The sequence below is a fragment of the Chanos chanos genome, chromosome 12, assembly GCF_902362185.1.
Source record: "Chanos chanos chromosome 12, fChaCha1.1, whole genome shotgun sequence".
NCBI lineage: Eukaryota > Metazoa > Chordata > Actinopteri > Gonorynchiformes > Chanidae > Chanos > Chanos chanos.
Window position 1 is genome coordinate 3,175,001 of NC_044506.1, and position 22,500 is coordinate 3,197,500.

The window sequence follows — 22,500 nt, forward strand, 5'->3', positions numbered from 1 at the left end:
GCTCATCACTCTTCTCGTGATCATTCCTAATTTTATGAAGAAATGTGTCAGAAAACTGTGTCAGAAAACTGTTGCTTACACGGATGAATAAACGTTATAATTTAAATGTATCTAATTTAAGACATTAATATATTACATTATTACATAATTATATTCCTTTTGCTGGCCTGCACAGCATTTACCAGTGTTATCTCTCATTCTAAGCAACGTACACGTAGTTTGCATAGTATGACATCTCGACCATTATCAATGAAACATTGATATTACACGGTCGGGTCTACAAAGCGGTCGTTATACGGATATATATTTTCACTATGGTGATTACAAGAAGCCAGCCTAAAGAAGAGTTACAATGGTGTTGTCTGGTTACTGCGTCGTTATAAAGATTGTATGTTCAAAAGCTTTGCTGACTGATTCGTGCACTGCGCGCAGTACTGTAACGTACCGTCAGGGGTAGCTAATGGATCCAATGGTCAATAACAGAGGAAGCTCAGCGTAGCGCAAGAGGTGCGTACATCCGGTGAAGAGGTGGATACAAAAGAATGTGACAAATACTGACAAATTTGGTATATTAATCAGTCATCATGTCAGCAGTGCATTCCCGTCACAGACGTTATGGCGTGAACACGGTAATATAGTTTTCGAAAAGCGACATACAGACAATTTTTTAGACGAGTTTGGAGTATGTGGTAGCTGTCGTGTCGTTTATCATATACTTGCGGGGCGAGAACTTAACCAGTCATATTCACCAGCTGTCCATCAAACTCTTTTGGTAAGTAATGCTTTCTGGACATAGTGACACGATTAATTTAATGACTCGTGAATATGATAAGAATGTCTTCTGGAGATATTGCTTAATTTCGACAAAAGCCATTGGATGATGGACAAGTCAACTCAAATGTTGACAAAATATGTTATAAAACTTTTTTGAGAGCAGTTGCTGACCCACCTACCATGTATATCGGTCATCATGCGTGGATCCTGTTTTGTTCCGACTGACTTTATAAAGTGAATATATTTCTCTTAAGGATATCTTCCCTACATATGCAGCTTTTAGCCACTTTTTCTTTTTCTTTTTTTTTTTACGTTTTTTAGTTATTGTTGTCCGAGGTCCTCGTCAGTTGTAGTATGTTTATTTTATTCGGGCATTATTTATAGATTATTTTTAACGCTTAATTTAGATAGACTACTGTTTTCCAACTATAATTAAATATAGTCCGTGCCAAACATCACATACGATTACATGGTCACATATTCTCTCAAAATAACAGAGTTCCTTTTGTTCCAGTGCACAAATAATCTGATCCAGCCTGAAAGACATGCTTTTAAAACTTACCCAAAGACAGAGCTGAGATTAAAACGTAAACTAAAAACGTTTTGTCCTCCGTTGTTTGCCCAGGCAACCTGAAGTTATGATGGCGAATCCAATGAGTATCCAGGTGCCCAGCAAGACATGGGAACTCAGCCTGTATGAGCTCCACAGGACTCCACAGGTAAAACAGAACTTTAGAGAGAGAGAGAGTGAATAAGAGTGCGGTTGAGTGAGAGATAGAGCTAGAGTGAGTTAGAGAGTGAGAGGAAGAGAAACTGAGTGAATAAGAGAGAGAGAGGGAGAGGGAGAGAGAGAAAGAGAGAGAGAGAGAGAGTTTATGGCTCAGTCTCAGGGGGCAACACAGAGGTGAGGTCATTATGTTGTCACAACAGTTTGGGTAAGAGGAGTAAGCTTTACTGGTATAGCACTGTTGATAGTACTCTCAACACTCAGTGTACACAGTTTTCTTTACAGAGAATGAATTTGAGACCAAAATTGTCAGTTAGTGTTTGGTCTCAGTCATTATTCATCACATATCGGCTGTCTCTTCTGTTTTGTTTACTGAACTTTACAGTGTATGTTCTGAATGTGGTGAAACCTTTTTTGAGCTCCTTTCCTCTAAACCAGAGAAGAAAATAAAACACAAATGCATGATAATCAAAACAGAGGAAATATCAAGAGATTTTTTCATCTCTCCCCTTACCCCCAAATCCTCCTCATCATTTGACATAGCGTGTATTTTTCGCCCCTCCATGCCTGTAGGAGGCGATCATGGATGGAACAGAGATTGCAGTGTCTCCCAGAAGTCTCCACAGTGAACTGATGTGTCCCATCTGCCTGGACATGCTGAAGAACACCATGACAACCAAAGAGTGTCTCCACCGCTTCTGCTCAGAGTGTATCGTCACTGCACTCAGATCAGGGTGAGCATCCGCACACACACACACACACACACACTGGGAACGTTGTCTTTTCTTTGTCTTTTGTGTGACTGACAGTGGGTGTGCACTTCAGCAATATTTAAAACAACACCAGAGTTAAGTTCACACTCACTGGCATATAGACTTAAAACAACACCATTCAGAGTTAATCTCACACTCACTTTCATAAAGACTTAAAACAACACCATTCAGAGTTAAGCTCACACTCATTGTCATATAGATTTAAAACAACACTATTCAGTGTTAACCTCACACTCAGTGTCATATGGACTAAAAATGACACCACTCAGAGTTAAGCTCACACTCACTGTCACATGGGCTGAACTCAGATGTGACTTACTTGCATCTCTCAGTTTAAAACAGCCACAATGTGTCATAATGTTTTCATTCTTTTGTTTTACTCATTGTGCTCTCTCTCCCTCTCTCTCTCTCTCTCTCTCTCTCTCTCTATGTATCTGTCTATCCTAAAAGTAATAAGGAGTGCCCCACCTGCAGGAAGAAGTTGGTATCGAAGCGTTCGCTGCGGCGTGATCCAAACTTTGACGCTCTGATTTCGAAGATCTACCCGAGCCGTGATGAGTACGAGGCCCATCAGGATCGGGTTCTGGAGCAGCTCAGTCGCCTTCACAACAAACAGGCCCTGAGCTCCAGCATCGAGGAGGGACTCAGACAGCAGGCTAAGCAAAAGTCAGGAACCACACAGTGTACACACATTACACGACTGCAGGAACCACACAGTGTACACACATTACACGACTGCAGGAACCACACAGTGTACACACATTACACCACTAAAAGAACCACCCACTACACCACTGCAAGTACCACATAGTGGACACACCCAACACCACTGCTGGAAACACACAAGGGACACACACCAAACCACTGCAGGAACCACACAGTGGACACACACTACACCACTACAGAAACCACACAGGGGACACATAATAAACCACTACAGAAACCACACAGGGGACACATAATAAACCACTACAGAAACCACACAGGGGACACATAATAAACCACTGAAGGAACCACACAGGGGACACATAATAAACCACTGAAGGAACCACACAGGGGACACATAATAAACCACTGAAGGAACCACACAGGGGACACATAATAAACCACTGAAGGAACCACACAGGGGACACATAATAAACCACTACAGAAACCACACAGGGGACACACACTACACCACTACAGAAACCACACAGGGGACACATAATAAACCACTACAGAAACCACACAGGGGACACATAATAAACCACTACAGAAACCACACAGGGGACACATAATAAACCACTACAGAAACCACACAGGGGACACACACTACACCACCACAGAAACCACACAGGGGACACATAATAAACCACTGAAGGAACCACACAGGGGACACATAATAAACCACTACAGAAACCACACAGGGGACACATAATAAACCACTACAGAAACCACACAGTGGACACACACTACACCACTACAGAAACCACACAGGGGACACATAATAAACCACTACAGAAACCACACAGTGGACACACACTACACCACTACAAAAACCACACAGGGGACACACACTACACCACTACAGAAACCACACAGGGGACACACCCAACACCACTACAGAAACCACACAGGGGACACATAATAAACCACTACAGAAACCACACAGGGGACACATAATAAACCACTACAGAAACCACACAGGGGACACATAATAAACCACTACAGAAACCACACAGGGGACACACACTACACCACCACAGAAACCACACAGGGGACACACACTACACCACCACAGAAACCACACAGGGGACACACACTACACCACTACAGAAACCACACAGGGGACACACACTACACCACCACAGAAACCACACAGGGGACACACACTACACCACCACAGAAACCACACAGTGGACACACACTACACCACTACAGAAACCACACAGGGGACACATAATAAACCACTGAAGGAACCACACAGTGCACACACATCACTGCAGGAACTACATAGGGGACAAATATGTATTACCACTTTTTTAATGTATGAAAATATTATAAACATAAATATTTCTAAATGTGTGAAAGTATAAAAACCATATAAATATATAAAAGCCCTGGATTATACATATTTAATGAGTGGTTTGTCTATTGGGATTCCTGTTTGCTGCTTACATCTTGTGGCTTTCAACAGGTTGCTCTTAGGGTGACATCAGAGAAGTTAAAGTCTTTTGTTAAGTTCTTTGGTAAAGCTCCCTGACTTACTCTGTGTGTAAAGTGGCATCTCTGTCCCTCACAGACCCCTGAGAGTCCGGAAGCTTCAGCAGGAGAGCGATAACACAACCTTCAGCGGCGGAGAAGAAAACGGCGACACACGTTCTCATGTCTCACATGACTCCGCCCCTTCCCACCTCACCTCTGCCCACACTAGCCACGCCCCCGAAGCGGGCCCGAGCCGAACCAAGAGGCCCAGGGCGTCTGACGAGTCTGGACCGGAGGCAGACAGAGAGAGCCCCACTCCCCCCCGACGACCCCCTCGCACAGGGCCCGGGTCTGAAATAGAGCTGGTGTTTCGGCCACACCCCCTACTGGTCAACACACAGCAGTACAGCCAGACTAGGTAAGGGACAGAGAGAGCCTGATTGGCTATTTTGATGCAGATTTATGATGGTAGATCTGATAGATTGTAGAGCTAATAGCATTTGGTTTTAGCCTGCGCTCCAAGATCTTGGTCAGCTCTGCAAACATGAGAGAGTTGTTGGTTTATAATCTTGGTCAGCTCTGGAAACATGAGAGAGTTGTTGGTTTATAATCTTGGTCAGCTCTGGAAACATGGGAGAGTTTTTATTTAACCTTTATATTAAAATATTAAGCAAAATTAAAAACAAGAATACAAAATTATGGAAGCTAAGCATCTCTGTAGCCTTGTGATCAAAATGCAGATGGGAGACAAACCAATTCTGTTACAGGCCTCTGATCGTCTCTGGACCAGATCCAGATCCAGAGCTGTTGAATTCTGAGGTTTTATGATTTCTTTTAACCCTCGTCTCTGTCAGATACGTGAAAACAACAGCCAACGCTACTGTAGATCACCTGTCCAAATACCTGGCTTTACGTATCGCTCTAGAGGAACGACAGAACGAGATGCATACTGACAGACCTGCGGAGGGCAAGAGAGAGGGCAGGGATGATGCAGGAGGAGCAGGAGGAGCAGGTAGCCTACAGGACGTCAGTGAGAAGGAGTACACTATCTACATCACTGCACCAGGAGGCCAGTTCACTGTGAGTAGAGTGGACCCCTGTCACCACTCTACTGTCGCTGTTCTGCTGTAACGGTTTTCCTGTCTGTCCACTCTCTCTGTCTCTGTCACTGTTCTACTGTCTGTCCACTGTCTCTGTCTCTGTCACTGTTCCACTGTCTGTCCACTGTCTCTGTCACTGTTCCACTGTCTCTGTCACTGTTCCACTGTCTGTCCACTGTCTCTGTCACTGTTCCACTGTCTGTCCACTGTCTCTGTCACTGTTCTACTGTCTGTCCACTGTCTCTGTCACTGTTCTACTGTCTGTCTACTGTCTCTGTCACTGTTCCACTGTCTGTCCACTGTCTCTGTCACTGTTCCACTGTCTGTCCACTGTCTCTGTCACTGTTCCACTGTCTGTCCACTGTCTCTGTCACTGTTCTACTGTCTGTCCACTGTCTCTGTCACTGTTCTACTGTCTGTCTACTGTCTCTGTCACTGTTCCACTGTCTCTGTCATTGTTCCACTGTCTGTCCACTGTCTCTGTCTCTGTCTCTGGTTTACTGTCTGTCCACTGTCTCTGTTACTGTTCTACTGTCTGTCCACTGTCTCTGTCACCGTTCTACTGTCTGTCCACTGTCTCTGTCACTGTCTCTGTCACTGTTCCACTGTCTGTCCACTGTCTCCATTACTGTCACCGTTCTACTGTCTGTCCACTGTCTCTGTCTCTGTTCTACTGTCTGTCCACTGTCTCTGTCTCTGTTCTACTGTCTGTCCACTGTCTCTGTCACTGTTCCATTGTCTCTGTTACTGTTCTACTGTCTGTCCACTGTCACTGTTCCATTGTCTCTGTTACTGTTCTACTGTCTGTCCACTGTCTCTGTCACCGTTCTACTGTCTGTCCACTGTCTCTGTCTCTGTTCTACTGTCTGTCCACTGTCTCTGTTACTGTCACTGTTCTACTGTCTGTCCACTGTCTCTGTCACTGTTCCACTGTCTGTCCACTGTCTCTGTCTCTGTCACTGTTCCACTGTCTGTCCACTGTCTCTGTTACTGTTCTACTGTCTGTCCACTGTCTCTGTCACTGTCACAGTTCTACTGTCTGTCCACTGTCTCTGTCTCTGTTCCACTGTCTGTCCACTGTCTCTGTTACTGTTCTACTGTCTGACTGTTGTTGCTGTCATTGTTTGTTCTACTGTGTGAAGTTGTTGAATCTGAGGCTGAGTGTGGTTTTGGCAGTGAAAAGTCAGTCCTAACCATTAAGGGACTTACCCTGAGATGCCGGTGATGTACAGACAATACTTGCTGCTTTGCCTTTACTGTGTTTGGCAAAATTAAGGGAATTCACACAAAGATAACCCCACCTGAATACTGTGAATCATAGAACATTATTAAAAAAAAAAAAAAAACAAGTTCTCTTTGTTATTTGCTCCTTTGTTCCATATTCACACTCACTGTGTAAATTGTCATTTGTAATCTTTTCCGTCATCTTTGTTCCACACCGTCTGTCTTTCTCTCTCAGACACTGAATGGATCTCTGACTCTGGAACTGGTGAATGAGAAGTACTGGAAAGTGAGAAAACCACTGGAGCTTTATTACGCTCCCACCAAGGACCAGCAACAACAACAACAACAGCAGCAGGAGGCCCCACGGCCGTCGTCACAGTGACGGAGAGCAGGACCTCCCAGCTGGCCCCACGGCCGTCGTCACGGTGACAGGACCTCCCAGCTGGCCCCACGGCCGTCGTCACGGTGACGGAGACCAGGACCTCCCAGCTGGCCCCACGGCTGTCGTCACGGTGACGGAGACCAGGACTTCCCAGCTGGCCCCACTGCCGTCGTCACGGTGACAGGACGTCCCAGCTGGCTGTGCTAGTGACCAGCTTTGGCCCGTCCCTCCCTGCTCACGTGTTGCGTTTAGTAAATCAGCTCAACTCTTTGAGGCTGTTTCCATGGGAACCAACCAGGGTCGGGCGAAACACCCCCCCCCTCCCACCTTCCATTAATAATAAGACACTTTTTGATTCCTACACAAACTTTGATCTTCTGTTTCAGTAAAGCGATGTACAGAAGGACCGTTTTTTCTGGGATTCTCCTCAACACTTTTCCTCTGTATGTTCACACTATTGCTTTTGCTTTTTCAGCCTTGTTTTACTTCTGTTTCCATTAATGCCTTTCCACTCGCTTCCAGCTGGCCTTTGTGTAAATGACCTGCTGTAAATATTATGCCTCCCTTTCTGTTTTGGACAGTTTTATCAGTTATTCAGAATCACCTATTTATTTAACTCTTTCCAGATGAATGTGCTTTGGTTCATGTGATGTGGGTTAAAAGAGGAAATTCTGTTGAACAGGCCTTGTGAGTGTATATGGCTGATACTGTATTTTAACATGAAAACATGACCAGTGCATTTCAACACATCAGATAAAACTTCAGCCCTGCCAAGTTAAGAAAATTTCCCATATGCTCTGGATCCTACATAAGTCAGCAAGGGAAAAATGTTTCTCTCAGAGTCCCTACGCTTTTGTCCTTTCTGAGTGGAATCACCTGCCTCTTACTGAGTATACTGGATTATCCCAGCTGTCAGTGTAACTATGAACCCAACCTGCCTTAGGCTGTTGGTTAAATGTCATTGACCTGAGTCTGCATGCACAGCATCTCAATGTAGGAGACCAAGTTCATCTGCACTGTCTTGGTAAAGCCACACAGACACTCAGGTACTGTCATATGGCATCAGGCTGATGTCACTTCAGAGGTGGAAAACGAGGACACAGTGGAGAACACACGTTTGTGACTTGTTTAGATGGTTTATTAACACACAGCGAGCGGGGAGATGGTTTACTTCTTCTTGGACACACCAACGGTGCGACCGCGACGTCCGGTGGTCTTGGTGTGCTGACCACGCACACGCAGACTGAAAGAGAGAGAGAAAAAAAAAAAACTTATTATTTTGGCAGAAATGACAGTTCTAGGTTGTCACGACAACCGAGGTGCATCATGTTCACACGACTTCAGTGCTCCACTTTAAAAGCAGAAATCCAGATGAAAATTTCCACTGACGATCGAGTTGGCTGAACACACTGTGTGTGGATTGTCACTACATGACCCCCTCACCACCCGTATGAAGTAAAACCGTCATTTTTATCTGAGTGACTGCCGGCCACTTAAGGATGAATGTGATTAGACTGGCTGATCTTTTCCCGACACACTGACCAGTAAACAGGGAGTCTCAATTTGCAGCCTCTGTCTGGGTAGAGATATTTACTCCTATGAAGCCACTCTAAACACTTCTTATGCTGATCTGTTAGGCCTCTGCATGGCTGACCTGACGGCTAGTCAGTGCCATTGATCTAACACACAGCTCCAACACCACCCCGATGATCTCCCCTCATCTTACACACAGGCTCAGACAGACAGACAGGCTCAAACAGACAGGCACAGACAGACAGACAGGCACAGACAGACAGGCACAGACAGACAGACAGACAGGCTCAGACAGACAGGCTCAGACAGACAGGCTCAGACAGACAGACAGGCACAGACAAACAGCGGGGGAAACTGGCATCGCACAGCCAGCCCTCGGCTAAGAGGGCACCCAGCAGAAAACTGAAATTAGGACACTTAGGGGTTTTTTTTTTGGAAACCAGACTTGTGTGTCAGTGTTTGCTCTAGTTTAGCACTCTGAACCTGATGAATCATTTGAGCCACAGGAGCAGAACAGGGCTGGTTTAGTCTACTACAGTTAGGTCAATAAAGCACAGGCCCACTGCCTTCTACAGCCCTGAAGGGTTTTTAGCCCAGTATCCCAAGTAATAAACACACACAAGGGAATCAGATCCTATTCATTCCAGAACATGTCATTTAGATTGAGACCAAGGAACATCATCTCTAACGGTTGAGTCAGGGTGTCAAACTGTGTGCTGCCTGTGCCCAAAGAGACAGATACAGCCTTAACCTTTCAGCACAAACAGGCAGATGTATGTAGACAGACAGATCAATAAATAAACACACAAGACAGACGGATGGACAGAGAACGAAGTAAAAAAAGAAAATCCTTACCCCCAGAAGTGTCTGAGACCACGGTGAGCCCTGATCTTCTTCAGTCTCTCCAGATCTTCTCTCAGCTTGTTATCCAGACCGTTGGCCAGGACCTGGGACCGCCCACAAAGACAAACACGGTTACCAACGCTGAGCTCATGACAACGCAGATTCACATTTGCTACCTAAATGCTTAGAGTGCCGACAAAACAGGCTTCAGTGTAAACTAACTGCACAGTCAGGGCCAAACCCACACCATCCTTTTTCTTAGAGCAATGCAGGAGCTAACTGGGACTTCTCAGGTCCACTGTTCTTAACTGAGTGACATCATGTCTCTCCCTCACACTGACAGGAATGTAAAACATGTTTTAAAGTTCAAGCATCTGGAACATCACTGGACCTGTATCTACTGCATCAGAGCCCACACATAAATCTTGGTCTTGAAACTACTTACACTGAACCTACACTGACGCAGATACACAGGCCACCAACCAAAGTTACACTGTCAAGTTTCAACGTTTCTATGTTTAACAGGCACGACCAACATACATTTGGAGGAGAAAAAAAGAAAAAAAATCCTGCACGCCAGCACAGGTTCCCATGTTACACCAGACCGACATGAATGTAGCATCACAGGAGATGCCAGCCTCCAGTCCTGTGTGGGCTGAGAATGACAGTCGCTGTGCTGCTAAATGCATGACTGGATTAAAAGAGCTGGTCTGTCAGTCAGTTAGAATAAACTAAGGCCAAAGCACTGTCTACCATGCCCTCAAGAACAGCAGAGTACAACAGGTATCCATCAACATCAAGCCCACCCCTCTTTCCAGTTTGACCTTTCTCCCAATTCTGTCCTACACTGCTCTGACATGAATTGTAAAGGCCATTTTCTGTATAAACATCAGTGTTACTTCACAAAAACATTTTATACACGCAATCACATGTATCGTCATCTGTGCACGTTGCTATCTAACGTAAAACAGGCAAACTAGATTTAGGGTGAGGCAGAGCAGACCTATGGGGTTCTATGACTTTGGAAGTTTCCAGAACATATAACCAGCCTACCTGGCTGTATTTGCCATCCTTGACGTCCTTCTGTCTGTTCAGGAACCAGTCAGGGATTTTGTACTGGCGAGGGTTTTGCATAATGGTCACCACCCTCTCCACCTTTAGAAAGAGTAGACACATGTTAACACAAACAACCGGGCATAACAGGACAAAGACATTAACATTCACACACACTGGCCAGCGAATAACAGGGAAGACACATGTTAACACACACATGCCAGGGCTATATCCGGGCAAACACACAACATGTACATGCAGGGTATAACAAGACATATTAAAACACACACTGGTTGGGGTATTAACAGGGCAGACACAAAACACACACATGCGGCATGGTATAACAGGACAGACACATTAACACACTGGCCGTGATCTAGCAGGGAAGACACACATTGTGGATGGTGTATATACAGGACAGACACACATTAACACACACAGTGGCTGAGGTGTAACAGGGCAGACGCCATGCAGTCAGGACATCAGTCAGTAAACAGTACTGACTGAAAACCTCTCTCACCTCATCTTCTGTGAGCTCTCCAGCCCTTTTGTTAAGGTCAATGTCGGCCTTCCTCAGGACAACATGGGCATAACGTCTGCCAACACCCTGCGGAAAGAATTCTCCGGAATTAAGTCTTGCAAACAATTTTGATCGGATAAAGTCACAAGCTCTTGTCTAAACTCCAGTTTGAGTTCATCTCAAACTCACCTTAATGGCAGTGATGGCGAAGGCGATCTTCCTCCTACCGTCAATGTTCGTGTTCAGAACACGAAGGATGTGCTGGAACTTCTCGGGAATGACGAGAGACTGTACAAAACAAGAAAACGAGACTGTGATTTAAACGATGCAGTGCAGGTAAGGTCAACGCAAATTTACCCACTAACCACGTTCCGAACCGACGCTCATCTCGTTCAGCAGTTTTACAGCTCTGGCAAAACTGACACTAACTGGTTACCTTTTCATACAGAGCAGTACAAGATCTTCAAAAATCTGTCAAGCAAACGCAGCTCTGTAGTCTTCAGTGAACCACTTATAAGACCTATACTTTGTCTACAGTTTGGCGACTAGCTAAGATGCTAGTCAGCTACTGGCCAAGTCCCTAACCGTAAGAAACCGTAGTTACCAATACTTGAGCCCTTTGCTACTCTGAGTTCATACATAACATTATGTGAGTTGCCATTTTAATTATATAGGTCTGGCATCATTCTTCCCTGACTCAAAAGTTAAAACCTCAGTTTCTGCGCCGGGCGCGGGCTGCCACTGCACACAGTTTCTAGCACCCAAGATTTTGGAAATTTTATCTTCATAACGACGTTGTATATCCCCAAACTACACATATAAGCTAACTTTCGCGAATATGACCTACTCTATGATGGTACTAGTGTCGTTATTTAGACTTCTTTAGACACGATGATTGCGGATTTTGGAAAATAATTCAAAGACTCAAACACACACTCACCATCTTGGAAGCGGGTTCCGTTCGAAGAGGAAGTTGATAGGATCACGCGAGAGTTTGTGCTTTCCCGTTGTAGGACTGTTCAGGAAGTGATCGTTTTACAGTGATAGCCTACTGTTCCTCTGACTACACAGTATAATTAAACGGAGATTTCAGGCAATATACAAACAGCTAAATAAACGTTAAAGAACATTTTCAAATATTATTAACAAGACAGTGCGCTAGAATTTGAGCTCTTACTGGAATTTTTTGAACTGACATATTCTGGGGCGACAGTAATCAGGCCGGAACCAGAAACTATATCGGACTTGTAGTTTTTAGTACAGACAGAGCAATGGCGGAGGACGGGGCTGCCGCAACTGTAAACACTGCAGGTAGCTCCACAGCGAATGCTATGGCGTATCTGCAGGACGAGGTAATTTCAAACACTTATACCTAAGCACAGGGGAAAGGATAGTGTCAGAAAAGTATTCTAGTCTAATTTGTTTCTAGTGATTGATATGGGTGGCCTGTAGAAATCCATCGGGCGTGAAGTTCCTACCTATTGCCATTGAAAACAAACAAATCCTGTCTTACACGAATAGGATGACTGTCTGTAACTATGTATCTGAAGTACAACATTTTTGCCGTTTGACAATTTAGAGTTCATTCTGCCATGCACAGTAAAAATAAGTCATTGCATTAGCCGCCTGCTAACACCTAGCCACGTCATTTAGGTAAGGTGACATGGAACGACTCTATTTTCCCGTGTCATTCATTTTCGGAGCAATATTCTTAAGACGGTAAACCTTAATTTACGAGAGTATTTCTCGCTTACCCTAACAGAGTTGAAATTTATGTGTCAGCTAATTGTTTATGTGTCAGCTCATCCGTTGCAATTTAGCCAACTAGTCCTGTCATGTAGAGTGAGTCAGTTCAGCTCGTTTCTGTCATTATCGTGTGTTAACAGATGAAGGCTGACTCTGATGCAGTGCCTCCGTTAAATCTGGGGGACTTGGATTTAACCACTGATGAGTTTATTCTGGACGAAGTGGACAGTAAGTACGCTTCGTACTAAACATTCTGCCTATCATCTGCCTGTCTTCTTTACGTCAACAACACAACACGTCAGTTTTTCATCATTTCTGTCGATTCACAGTTCACATTCAGGCCAACCTCGAGGATGATCTTGTGAAAGAGGCGCTGAAAACGGTGGGTGAAACGCACACCAACTCCGCCGCCGTCGTCGAAACATTGTTGTTCCTTGTTTTCTTCGTTCTCACATCACGTTCCCCTTTAATATACCTGTTAAGTTTCTCTCCCTCTCTGTATAAATCTCTCTCTTTCTCTCTGTCATGTTGCGCAGGGTGTCGACCTCAGACAGTACTCTAAACAAGTGGAGACGGAGCTTCAGCGCATTGAACAGGCTTCAATCAAAGACTGTATCCATCCCGTCAATTTCATGCAATTCTTTTGTTTAAAGAAAGTAGTGGCTTTATTATGATTGCAGCTGTTATTTCATTTAAGTGTTTTTTTTTTTATTGACACTATGTCAGGGGCATGTTATTCCAGCCCTTTAGCTGTTTCCGTGGTCACAGCTATGCGGTTGTTGCTGTAGTTACTCTGTAGGTGGCGAAAAACTGTAAGTGATGGATCTGAGTGAAGACACCTTAACTGAAGGTTGTAACAGACATTAAAGAGAGTGAGAACATTGCCTCTCTGCACAATCAGATCACAGCTTGTGACTCCATACTGGAGGTGAGTCTGGTAAAGGGCATTAGCCAACATTAACCTCATGTTTTTAGAAATATTGATGTCATCGCATGACAAGCTCACACGCAGTGGAAAGATCTTACCCTGCAAGTGTTTCATACATGTTGTTACTTTGTCTTAGTGAACCCTCATGTTTAAGACCGACACACAAAAAGTCAGTAAAGTGCAGTCATTTCCAGTCTTAACTGAGTTTAACTGCATCCCCCACTCTCTGTCTGTCTGTCTCTCTCTCTCTCTCTCTCTCTCTCTCTCTCTCTCTCTCGGTCTCTCTCTCTCTCTCGGTCTCTCTCTCTCTCTCTCTCTCTCTCTCTCTCTCTCTCTCTCTCTCTCTCTCTCTCTCTCTCTCTCTGTGCTTGGGCAGCGTATGGAGGGCATGCTGAGTACTTTCCAGAGTGACCTGCTGTCCATCAGCAGTGAGATCCAGACTCTGCAGCAGCAGTCTGTCAGTATGAATCTCCGTCTGAAGAACAGACAGGCTGTGCGCAGTCAGCTCAGCCAGCTGGTGGATGAACTGGTGGTCCCCAGCACCATGATCTCGTAAGTGCCCACGAGAGAGAGACAGAGAGAGACAGACAGACAGAGACTTGCGTATATTTTTGAGTAGCTGTAATTCTGTGTTATATATAACTCAGCCATGTTGTCTAGGTTGATGGTGATGATGATTTCCTTTGGGACACACTGTATACATTATTAGACAATGTTTTTTTTGTTTTGTTTTTTATTTTTTTTTAATTGAAAGTGAATAAAACTCTGAAATGTCAGCAGTCTGTGCCCACCACAGAGGGAGAAAGGGAAATGGACAAGTTTATCTCTGCTCTATTGAAATATTATCTTGAGACATTGTTTTAAATAACTTACCCTCAAAACACTTGATAATATCTCGTGACTGTAAGAACCAGAGAGTTAGACAGAGAGAGAAGGGCGAGGGGGGGGGGGGGGGGGGGAGGGGGGGAAGGGAGAGAGAGATAGAGAGAGAGAGAGAGAGGGGTTTGATGATAAGATTCACAGTTGGTTTCACATGTTTTGGTTTTATGTGGTTTTAATATTCAGTGTGTGTTTGTGAAAGATAATGAATGAGGGTGAACTCCATCAAAGGAGCGGTGTATGGTGTTTATTATTTTGTTGTTGTTGTTTTTAGAGTAATCCTGGACAGTCCCGTGACAGAGCAGGAGTTTCTAGAGCAGCTCCATGAGCTGAACAATAAGATCAATTTTGCCAAGGAGCTGAGCTTCAGAGAGACCCTGGCCTGCTCCGACATCCAAGACATCGTCGACAGACTCAAAATCAAGGTCAGGGAAGGAGAGTCACTATCAAAGAGAAAACAAAAGCCAGAGATTTGAATGTAATATAAACTAGTTCTGAGAGCTGTGTTTGTTCTGTGTGTGTGTAGCCATGCGTCTGACTGCTCGTAAGAAGCTGTATTGTAATGTTAAATTGTTAATTGTGTTTTTCAGTCTGAGATCTGTGGCTGAATCTGCTTTGTGTTCTCAGGCTGTCACAAAGATCCGTGAGTTTATCCTGCAGAAGATTTACTCCTTCAGAAAACCCATGACCAACTACCAGATCCCCCAGAACACGCTCCTCAAATACAGGTGCGTACATTTAACAGCCTCTGCCCTTCTAGAACCTTCTCACCCTTTACAGTGAGAACTGAGAGAATCTATTAAACTAGAACAACTATTATTGTCCTCTTACATCTTCATCGAACTTTTTCTTTTTCCTTCTTTTTCTGCCTCCTCTGAAACATTTGAATCTTCATTAAAATGTTTTGGCCCCTCTCTGTTTTTTTCTCTTTGAGGTTCTTCTATCAGTTCCTCTTGGCCAATGAGAGGACGGTTGCCAAGGAGATCAGAGATGAGTATGTGGACACCATGAGTAAGATTTACTACAGCTACTTTAAGTCTTACAGTGGACGGCTCCTCAAAGTCCAGGTGAGAACACAGAGGAATGAGTAAGAGGGAAGGAGAGACAGAGTGAACCTAAGATTCTATCTCACATTATCTCGATTCACGCATTTTCAGGAATTCAAATCTTGTTATTGTTTAACATGTATGGCTTATCTCTCCACTTTAAATGAAACATCTTGTTTTGTAAATGAATGAAAGTGTTACATTTGACTTTAGCTAACCTGACAGGTAAAAATGCCTTTGTATGTCCCTCACATGGTGTTGATGTCCTTTCTCTCTCTCATTCTGTGTGTGTGTGCGTTTGTTAGTATGAGGATGTAGCTGATAAGGATGACCTGATGGGGGTGGAGGACACAGCCAAAAAAGATATCCTTTAACAGTACCATCTTCTCTTAAACCTGTGTCTGTGTGAGTGTTTGTGTGTCTGTGTCTGTGCCTGTGTGTGTTTGTGTCTGTGAGAGAGAATATTTGGAAGCTTATCTGTCCTGCTCTGTGTGAACTGTACACCTTTCCAAATCAGTCAGGGTTTGACATAGAATTCAAGGTAGTGTACTTTTGTGTGTAGTGTACTTATGTGTGTAGATTATTTTCGTGTGTAGCGTACTTTTATGTGTAGTGTACTTTTGTCTGTAGCTCACTTTTGTTTGTAGTGTACTTCTGTGTGTAGTGTACTTCTGTGTGTAGCTCACTTTTGTGTGCAGCACACTTTTATGTGTAGCGTACTTTTGTGTGTAGCATACTGTATGTAGCATACTTCTGTGTGTAGCGTACTTAAATGTGAACTTTTGTGTGTAGCGTACTTCTGTGTGTAGCTCACTTTTGTTTGTAGTGTACTTCTGTGTGTAGCGTACTTCTGTGTGTAGCTCACTTTTATGTGTAGCGTACTTTTGTGTGTAGCATACTGTTTGTAGCGTACTTCTGTGTGTAGCGTACTTAAATGTGAACTTTTGTGTGTAGCGTACTTCTGTGTGTAGCGTACTTCTGTGTGTAGCTCACTTTTGTGTGCAGCACACTTTTATGTGTAGCGTACTTTTGTGTTTAGCATACTGTATGTAGCATACTTCTGTGTGTAGCGTACTTAAATGTGTAGCATACTTCTGTGTGTAGCGTACTTAAATGTGTAGTGTACTTCTGTGTGTAGCGTACTTCTGTGTGTAGTGTACTTCTGTGTGTAGCGTACTTTTGTGTGTGGCATACTGTATGTGCTGTACTTCTGTGTGTAGCATACTTAAATGTGAACTTTTGTGTGTAGCGTACTTCTGTGTGTAGCTCACTTTTGTGTGTAGCTCACTTTTATGTGTAGCGTACTTTTGTGTGTAGCATACTGTATGTAGCGTACTTCTGTGTGTAGCGTACTTAAATGTGAACTTTTGTGTGTAGCGTACTTCTGTGTGTAGCTCACTTTTGTTTGTAGTGTACTTCTGTGTGTAGCTCACTTTTATGTGTAGCGTACTTTTGTGTGTAGCATACTGTTTGTAGCGTACTTCTGTGTGTAGCGTACTTAAATGTGAACTTTTGTGTGTAGCGTACTTCTGTGTGTAGCTCACTTTTGTGTGCAGCACACTTTTATGTGTAGCGTACTTTTGTGTTTAGCATACTGTATGTAGCATACTTTTGTGTGTAGCGTACTTCTGTGTGTAGCGTACTTAAATGTGAACTTTTGTGTGTAGTGTACTTCTGTGTGTAGCGTACTTCTGTGTGCAGCACACTTTTATGTGTAGCGTACTTTTGTGTTTAGCATACTGTATGTAGCATACTTCTGTGTGTAGCGTACTTAAATGTGTAGCGTACTTCTGTGTGTAGCGTACTTAAATGTGAACTTTTGTGCGTACTTTTATGTGTAGTGTACTTTTTGTGTGTAGCGTACATTTTGTGTGTAGTGTACTTTTGTCTGTAGCTCACTTTTGTTTGTATTGTACTTCTGTGTGTAGCGTACTTCTGTGTGTAGCTCACTTTTGTGTGCAGCACACTTTTATATGTAGCGTACTTTTGTGTGTAGCATACTGTATGTGCCGTACTTCTGTGTGTAGCGTACTTAAATGTGAACTTTTGTGCGTACTTTTATGTGTAGTGTACTTTTTGTGTGTAGCGTACATTTTGTGTGTAGTGTACTTTTGTCTGTAGCTCACTTTTGTTTGTATTGTACTTCTGTGTGTAGTGTACTTCTGTGTGTAGCTCACTTTTGTGTGCAGCACACTTTTATGTGTAGCGTACTTTTGTGTGTAGCATACTGTATGTGCCGTACTTCTGTGTGTAGCATACTTAAATGTGAACTTTTGTGTGTAGCGTACTTCTGTGTGTAGCTCACTTTTGTGTGTAGCTCACTTTTATGTGTAGTGTACTTTTGTGTGTAGCATACTGTATGTAGCGTACTTCTGTGTGTAGCGTACTTAAATGTGAACTTTTGTGTGTAGTGTACTTCTGTGTGTAGCGTACTTCTGTGTGCAGCATACTGTATGTAGCGTACTTCTGTGTGTAGCGTGTAGTGTAGCTCACTTTTGTAGCTCACTTTTGTTTGTAGTGTACTTCTGTGTGTAGCTCACTTTTATGTGTAGCGTACTTTTTTGTGTAGCGTACTTCTGTGTGTAGCGTACTTAAATGTGTAGCGTACTTCTGTGTGTAGCGTACTTAAATGTGAACTTTTGTGTGTAGTGTACTTCTGTGTGTAGCGTACTTCTGTGTGTAGCATACTGTATGTAGCGTACTTCTGTGTGTAGCGTACTTAAATGTGAACTTTTGTGTGTAGCGTACTTCTGTGTGTAGCGTACTTCTGTGTGTAGCTCACTTTTGTGTGCAGCACACTTTTATGTGTAGCGTACTGTATGTAGCATACTTCTGTGTGTAGCGTACTTAAATGTGTAGCGTACTTCTGTGTGTAGCGTACTTAAATGTGAACTTTTGTGTGTAGTGTACTTCTGTGTGTAGCGTACTTCTGTGTGCAGCACACTTTTATGTGTAGCGTACTTTTGTGTTTAGCATACTGTATGTAGCATACTTCTGTGTGTAGCGTACTTAAATGTGTAGCGTACTTCTGTGTGTAGCGTACTTAAATGTGAACTTTTGTGCGTACTTTTATGTGTAGTGTACTTTTTGTGTGTAGCGTACATTTTGTGTGTAGTGTACTTTTGTCTGTAGCTCACTTTTGTTTGTAGTGTACTTCTGTGTGTAGCGTACTTCTGTGTGTAGCTCACTTCTGTGTGTAGCTCACTTTTATGTGTAGCGTACTTTTGTGTGTAGCATACTGTTTGTAGCGTACTTCTGTGTGTAGCGTACTTAAATGTGAACTTTTGTGTGTAGCGTACTTCTGTGTGTAGCTCACTTTTGTGTGCAGCACACTTTTATGTGTAGCGTACTGTATGTAGCATACTTCTGTGTGTAGCGTACTTAAATGTGTAACGTACTTCTGTGTGTAGCGTACTTAAATGTGAACTTTTGTGTGTAGTGTACTTCTGTGTGTAGCGTACTTCTGTGTGCAGCACACTTTTATGTGTAGCGTACTTTTGTGTTTAGCATACTGTATGTAGCATACTTCTGTGTGTAGCGTACTTAAATGTGTAGCGTACTTCTGTGTGTAGCGTACTTAAATGTGAACTTTTGTGTGTAGTGTACTTCTGTGTGTAGCGTACTTCTGTGTGTAGCTCACTTTTGTGTGCGGCACACTTTTATGTGTAGCGTACTTTTGTGTGTAGCATACTGTATGTAGCATACTTCTGTGTGTAGCGTACTTAAATGTGAACTTTTGTGTGTAGCGTACTTCTGTGTGTAGCTCACTTTTGTGTGCAGCACACTTTTATGTGTAGCGTACTTTTGTGTTTAGCATACTGTATGTAGCATACTTCTGTGTGTAGCGTACTTAAATGTGAACTTTTGTGTGTAGTGTACTTCTGTGTGTAGCGTACTTCTGTGTGTAGCTCACTTTTGTGTGCGGCACACTTTTATGTGTAGCGTACTTTTGTGTGTAGCATACTGTATGTAGCATACTTCTGTGTGTAGCGTACTTAAATGTGAACTTTTGTGTGTAGCGTACTTCTGTGTGTAGCTCACTTTTGTGTGCAGCACACTTTTATGTGTAGCGTACTTTTGTGTTTAGCATACTGTATGTAGCATACTTCTGTGTGTAGCGTACTTAAATGTGTAGCGTACTTCTGTGTGTAGCGTACTTAAATGTGAACTTTTGTGTGTAGTGTACTTCTGTGTGTAGCGTACGTCTGTGTGTAGCTCACTTTTATGTGTAGCGTACTTCTGTGTTTAGCATACTGTATGTGCCGTACTTCTGTGTGTAGCATACTTAAATGTGAACTTTTGTGTGTAGCGTACTTCTGTGTGTAGCTCACTTTTTCGTGTAGCTCACTTTTATGTGTAGCGTACTTTTGTGTGTAGCATACTGTATGTAGCGTACTTCTGTGTGTAGCGTACTTAAATGTGAACTTTTGTGTGTAGCGTACTTCTGTGTGTAGCTCACTTTTGTTTGTAGTGTACTTCTGTGTGTAGCTCACTTTTATGTGTAGCGTACTTTTGTGTGTAGCATACTGTTTGTAGCGTACTTCTGTGTGTAGCGTACTTAAATGTGAACTTTTGTGTGTAGCGTACTTCTGTGTGTAGCTCACTTTTGTGTGCAGCACACTTTTATGTGTAGCGTACTTTTGTGTTTAGCATACTGTATGTAGCATACTTCTGTGTGTAGCGTACTTCTGTGTGTAGCGTCCTTAAATGTGAACTTTTGTGTGTCGTGTACTTCTGTGTGTAGCGTACTTCTGTGTGTAGCTCACTTTTGTGTGCAGCACACTTTTATGTGTAGCGTACTTTTGTATTTAGCATACTGTATGTAGTATACTTCTGTGTGTAGCGTACTTAAATGTGTAGCGTACTTCTGTGTGTAGTGTACTTAAATGTGAACTTTTGTGTGTAGCGTACTTCTGTGTGTAGCTCACTTTTGTGTGTAGCTCACTTTTATGTGTAGCGTACTTTTGTGTGTGGCATACTGTGTGTAGCGTACTTCTGTGTGTAGCGTACTTAAGTATGTACTTTTGTGTGTAGTGTACTTAAGTGTGTACTTTTATGTGTAGCGTATTTTTGTGTGTAGCATACTTTTGTGTGTAGTGTACTTTTGTGTATACTTTTGTGTGTAGCGTATTTTTGTGTGTACTTCTGTGTGTAGCTCACTTTTATGTGTAGCGTACTTTTGTGTGTAGCATACTGTATGTAGCGTACTTCTGTGTGTAGCATACTTAAATTTGAACTTTTGTGTGTAGTGTACTTTTGTGTGTAGCATACTGTATGTAGGGTACTTCTGTGTGTAGCATACTTAAATTTGAACTTTTGTGTGTAGCGTACTTCTGTGTGTAGCTCACTTTTGTGTGCAGCTCACTTTTATGTGTAGCGTACTTTTGTGTGTGGCATACTGTGTGTAGCGTACTTCTGTGTGTAGCGTACTTAAGTATGTACTTTTGTGTGTAGTGTACTTAAGTGTGTACTTTTATGTATAGCGTATTTTTGTGTGTAGCATACTTTTGTGTGTAGCGTATTTTTGTGTGTAGCATACTTTTGTGTGTAGTGGACTTTTGTGTATACTTTTGTGTGTAGCATACTGTATGTAGCGTACTTCTGTGTGTAGCATACTTAAATGTGAACTTTTGTGTGTAGCTCACTTTTATGTGTAGCGTACTTTTGTGTGTGGCATACTGTGTGTAGCGTACTTTTGTGTGTAGCATACTTTTGTGCGTAGTGTACTTAAGTGTGTACTTTTGTGCATAATGTACTTTAGTGTGTAGTGTACTTTAGTGCATAGTGTACCTAAGTGTGTGTTGTGCTCACCCTGTAGAATGTAGATCAGGACTATTCAAATCCAGACATGCTTGCAGAATTCCACCCTCAATTTCTAATTTAGGATAGTTTTTCTTCCTGATTAATGTGTGAGGACATTTCAGCCAGTCTGCGACATTCAGTGTTTGGAACAAACAAAACCCGGAAATCCGGATCTTTTCAGCAGAGTTGAATGCCCGTTAAAGTCATTAAGCTTATTAAACGTTGCCAGGGTGGTTCTCCTTAACCTCTCTGCAGGTTTTTTCTCCAAACCATCTCTAAAGAGCAGAAACACTATATTTACTCTTGGCCAGCGGGGGGCAGTGTTGAGCCCAGCTGAACTGGAGGGGCCCATTCTTATTCCACACACTGCACAGAAAGGAGACTGCAGGGTGAGACAGAAAACCTCCATGCATGAACCTCTTTCCCTCTAATAAACATTAACCTGCAGTGTGCACTTATTTTCCATATTACGTTGAGATATTGCATTGTGTCATTATATATTTCCACTGAATAGTCCGATATTACCAGACTACTGAAGTGAATAAATGTATCTCTCCTATTATTTCATCTCGCTATAAACAGATTGTCTTTATAACTAGTTTATAATAGTGTCATGTTATTACTCCATCATAAGGCTTCATATGTTTGTATGGGCATTCCGCTACAGAGTGAACCACAAAAGTTTAAGCCCTCGTCATTTTCATCTTTGTTTCAACTTCCTCACTCCTTTATTTACTCTTTCACTCCCTGTTCTCTCTCTGTCTCTGTCTGTCTCTGTCTCAGTACCCATACGAGACCCTCTTTCGCAGTCAGCACTACGCTCTGTTGGATAACAGTTGCCGTGAATACCTCTTCCTGTCCGACTTCTTCATGGTGGCGGGAAACTCCGCCCTCGACCTGTTCAACAGCATCATGGGAAAAACCCTCGGACAGTTCCTGGTATGCTGATGCAGTTGCTATGTGTACAAAATGTATGTTCGTTAACA

At 43.1% G+C, this 22,500-nt stretch overlaps 3 protein-coding genes across 3 annotated transcripts in view; 2 read left to right on the forward strand and 1 right to left on the reverse strand.

The window, feature by feature from the left end:
• Nucleotides 1-598: 598 nt before the first annotated feature.
• Nucleotides 599-7,164, forward strand: LOC115825450 (E3 ubiquitin-protein ligase RING2-A-like). The gene is made up of 7 exons (XM_030789281.1): nt 599-772; nt 1,400-1,493; nt 2,075-2,235; nt 2,725-2,940; nt 4,556-4,876; nt 5,313-5,538; nt 7,018-7,164. Exons 2-7 carry the CDS (start codon nt 1,413-1,415, stop codon nt 7,162-7,164), a joined length of 1,152 nt encoding a protein of 383 aa, XP_030645141.1. The 5' UTR covers nt 599-772; nt 1,400-1,412.
• Nucleotides 7,165-8,280: 1,116 nt separating this feature from the next.
• rps18 (ribosomal protein S18) lies at nt 8,281-12,086 on the reverse strand. Its single transcript, XM_030788739.1, has 6 exons — nt 12,054-12,086; nt 11,303-11,401; nt 11,114-11,200; nt 10,594-10,695; nt 9,553-9,644; nt 8,281-8,407 (listed from the first exon to the last, which is right to left on the reverse strand). Exons 1-6 carry the CDS (start codon nt 12,054-12,056, stop codon nt 8,332-8,334), a joined length of 459 nt encoding a protein of 152 aa, XP_030644599.1. The 5' UTR covers nt 12,057-12,086; the 3' UTR covers nt 8,281-8,331.
• Nucleotides 12,087-12,377: 291 nt separating this feature from the next.
• Nucleotides 12,378-22,500, forward strand: part of vps52 (VPS52 subunit of GARP complex) — a 15,219-nt gene continuing 5,096 nt past the window's right edge. Inside the window, exons 1-12 of the mRNA XM_030788790.1 lie at nt 12,378-12,465; nt 13,000-13,087; nt 13,189-13,241; nt 13,396-13,471; nt 13,720-13,787; nt 14,164-14,339; nt 14,941-15,091; nt 15,294-15,394; nt 15,601-15,733; nt 16,018-16,073; nt 21,768-21,903; nt 22,298-22,453. Coding sequence (XP_030644650.1) covers nt 12,385-12,465; nt 13,000-13,087; nt 13,189-13,241; nt 13,396-13,471; nt 13,720-13,787; nt 14,164-14,339; nt 14,941-15,091; nt 15,294-15,394; nt 15,601-15,733; nt 16,018-16,073; nt 21,768-21,903; nt 22,298-22,453 — 1,275 coding nt within the window. The 5' untranslated portion in view covers nt 12,378-12,384. The remainder of the gene's footprint in view (nt 12,466-12,999; nt 13,088-13,188; nt 13,242-13,395; nt 13,472-13,719; nt 13,788-14,163; nt 14,340-14,940; nt 15,092-15,293; nt 15,395-15,600; nt 15,734-16,017; nt 16,074-21,767; nt 21,904-22,297; nt 22,454-22,500) is intronic.

Coding starts and splice junctions, on each gene's coding strand:
- LOC115825450 (XM_030789281.1), top strand. CDS start 1,413: ATGATGGCGAATCCAATGAGTATCCAGGTGCCCAGCAAGACATGGGAA. Junction 1,494..2,074: donor AGCTCCACAGGACTCCACAG/GTAAAACAGAAC, acceptor CCATGCCTGTAG/GAGGCGATCATGGATGGAAC. Junction 2,941..4,555: donor AGACAGCAGGCTAAGCAAAA/GTCAGGAACCAC, acceptor TGTCCCTCACAG/ACCCCTGAGAGTCCGGAAGC.
- rps18 (XM_030788739.1), bottom strand. Junction 9,645..10,593: donor AGGATGGCAAATACAGCCAG/GTAGGCTGGTTA, acceptor GGGCGGTCCCAG/GTCCTGGCCAACGGTCTGGA. Junction 8,408..9,552: donor GGTCTCAGACACTTCTGGGG/GTAAGGATTTTC, acceptor TCTCTCTTTCAG/TCTGCGTGTGCGTGGTCAGC.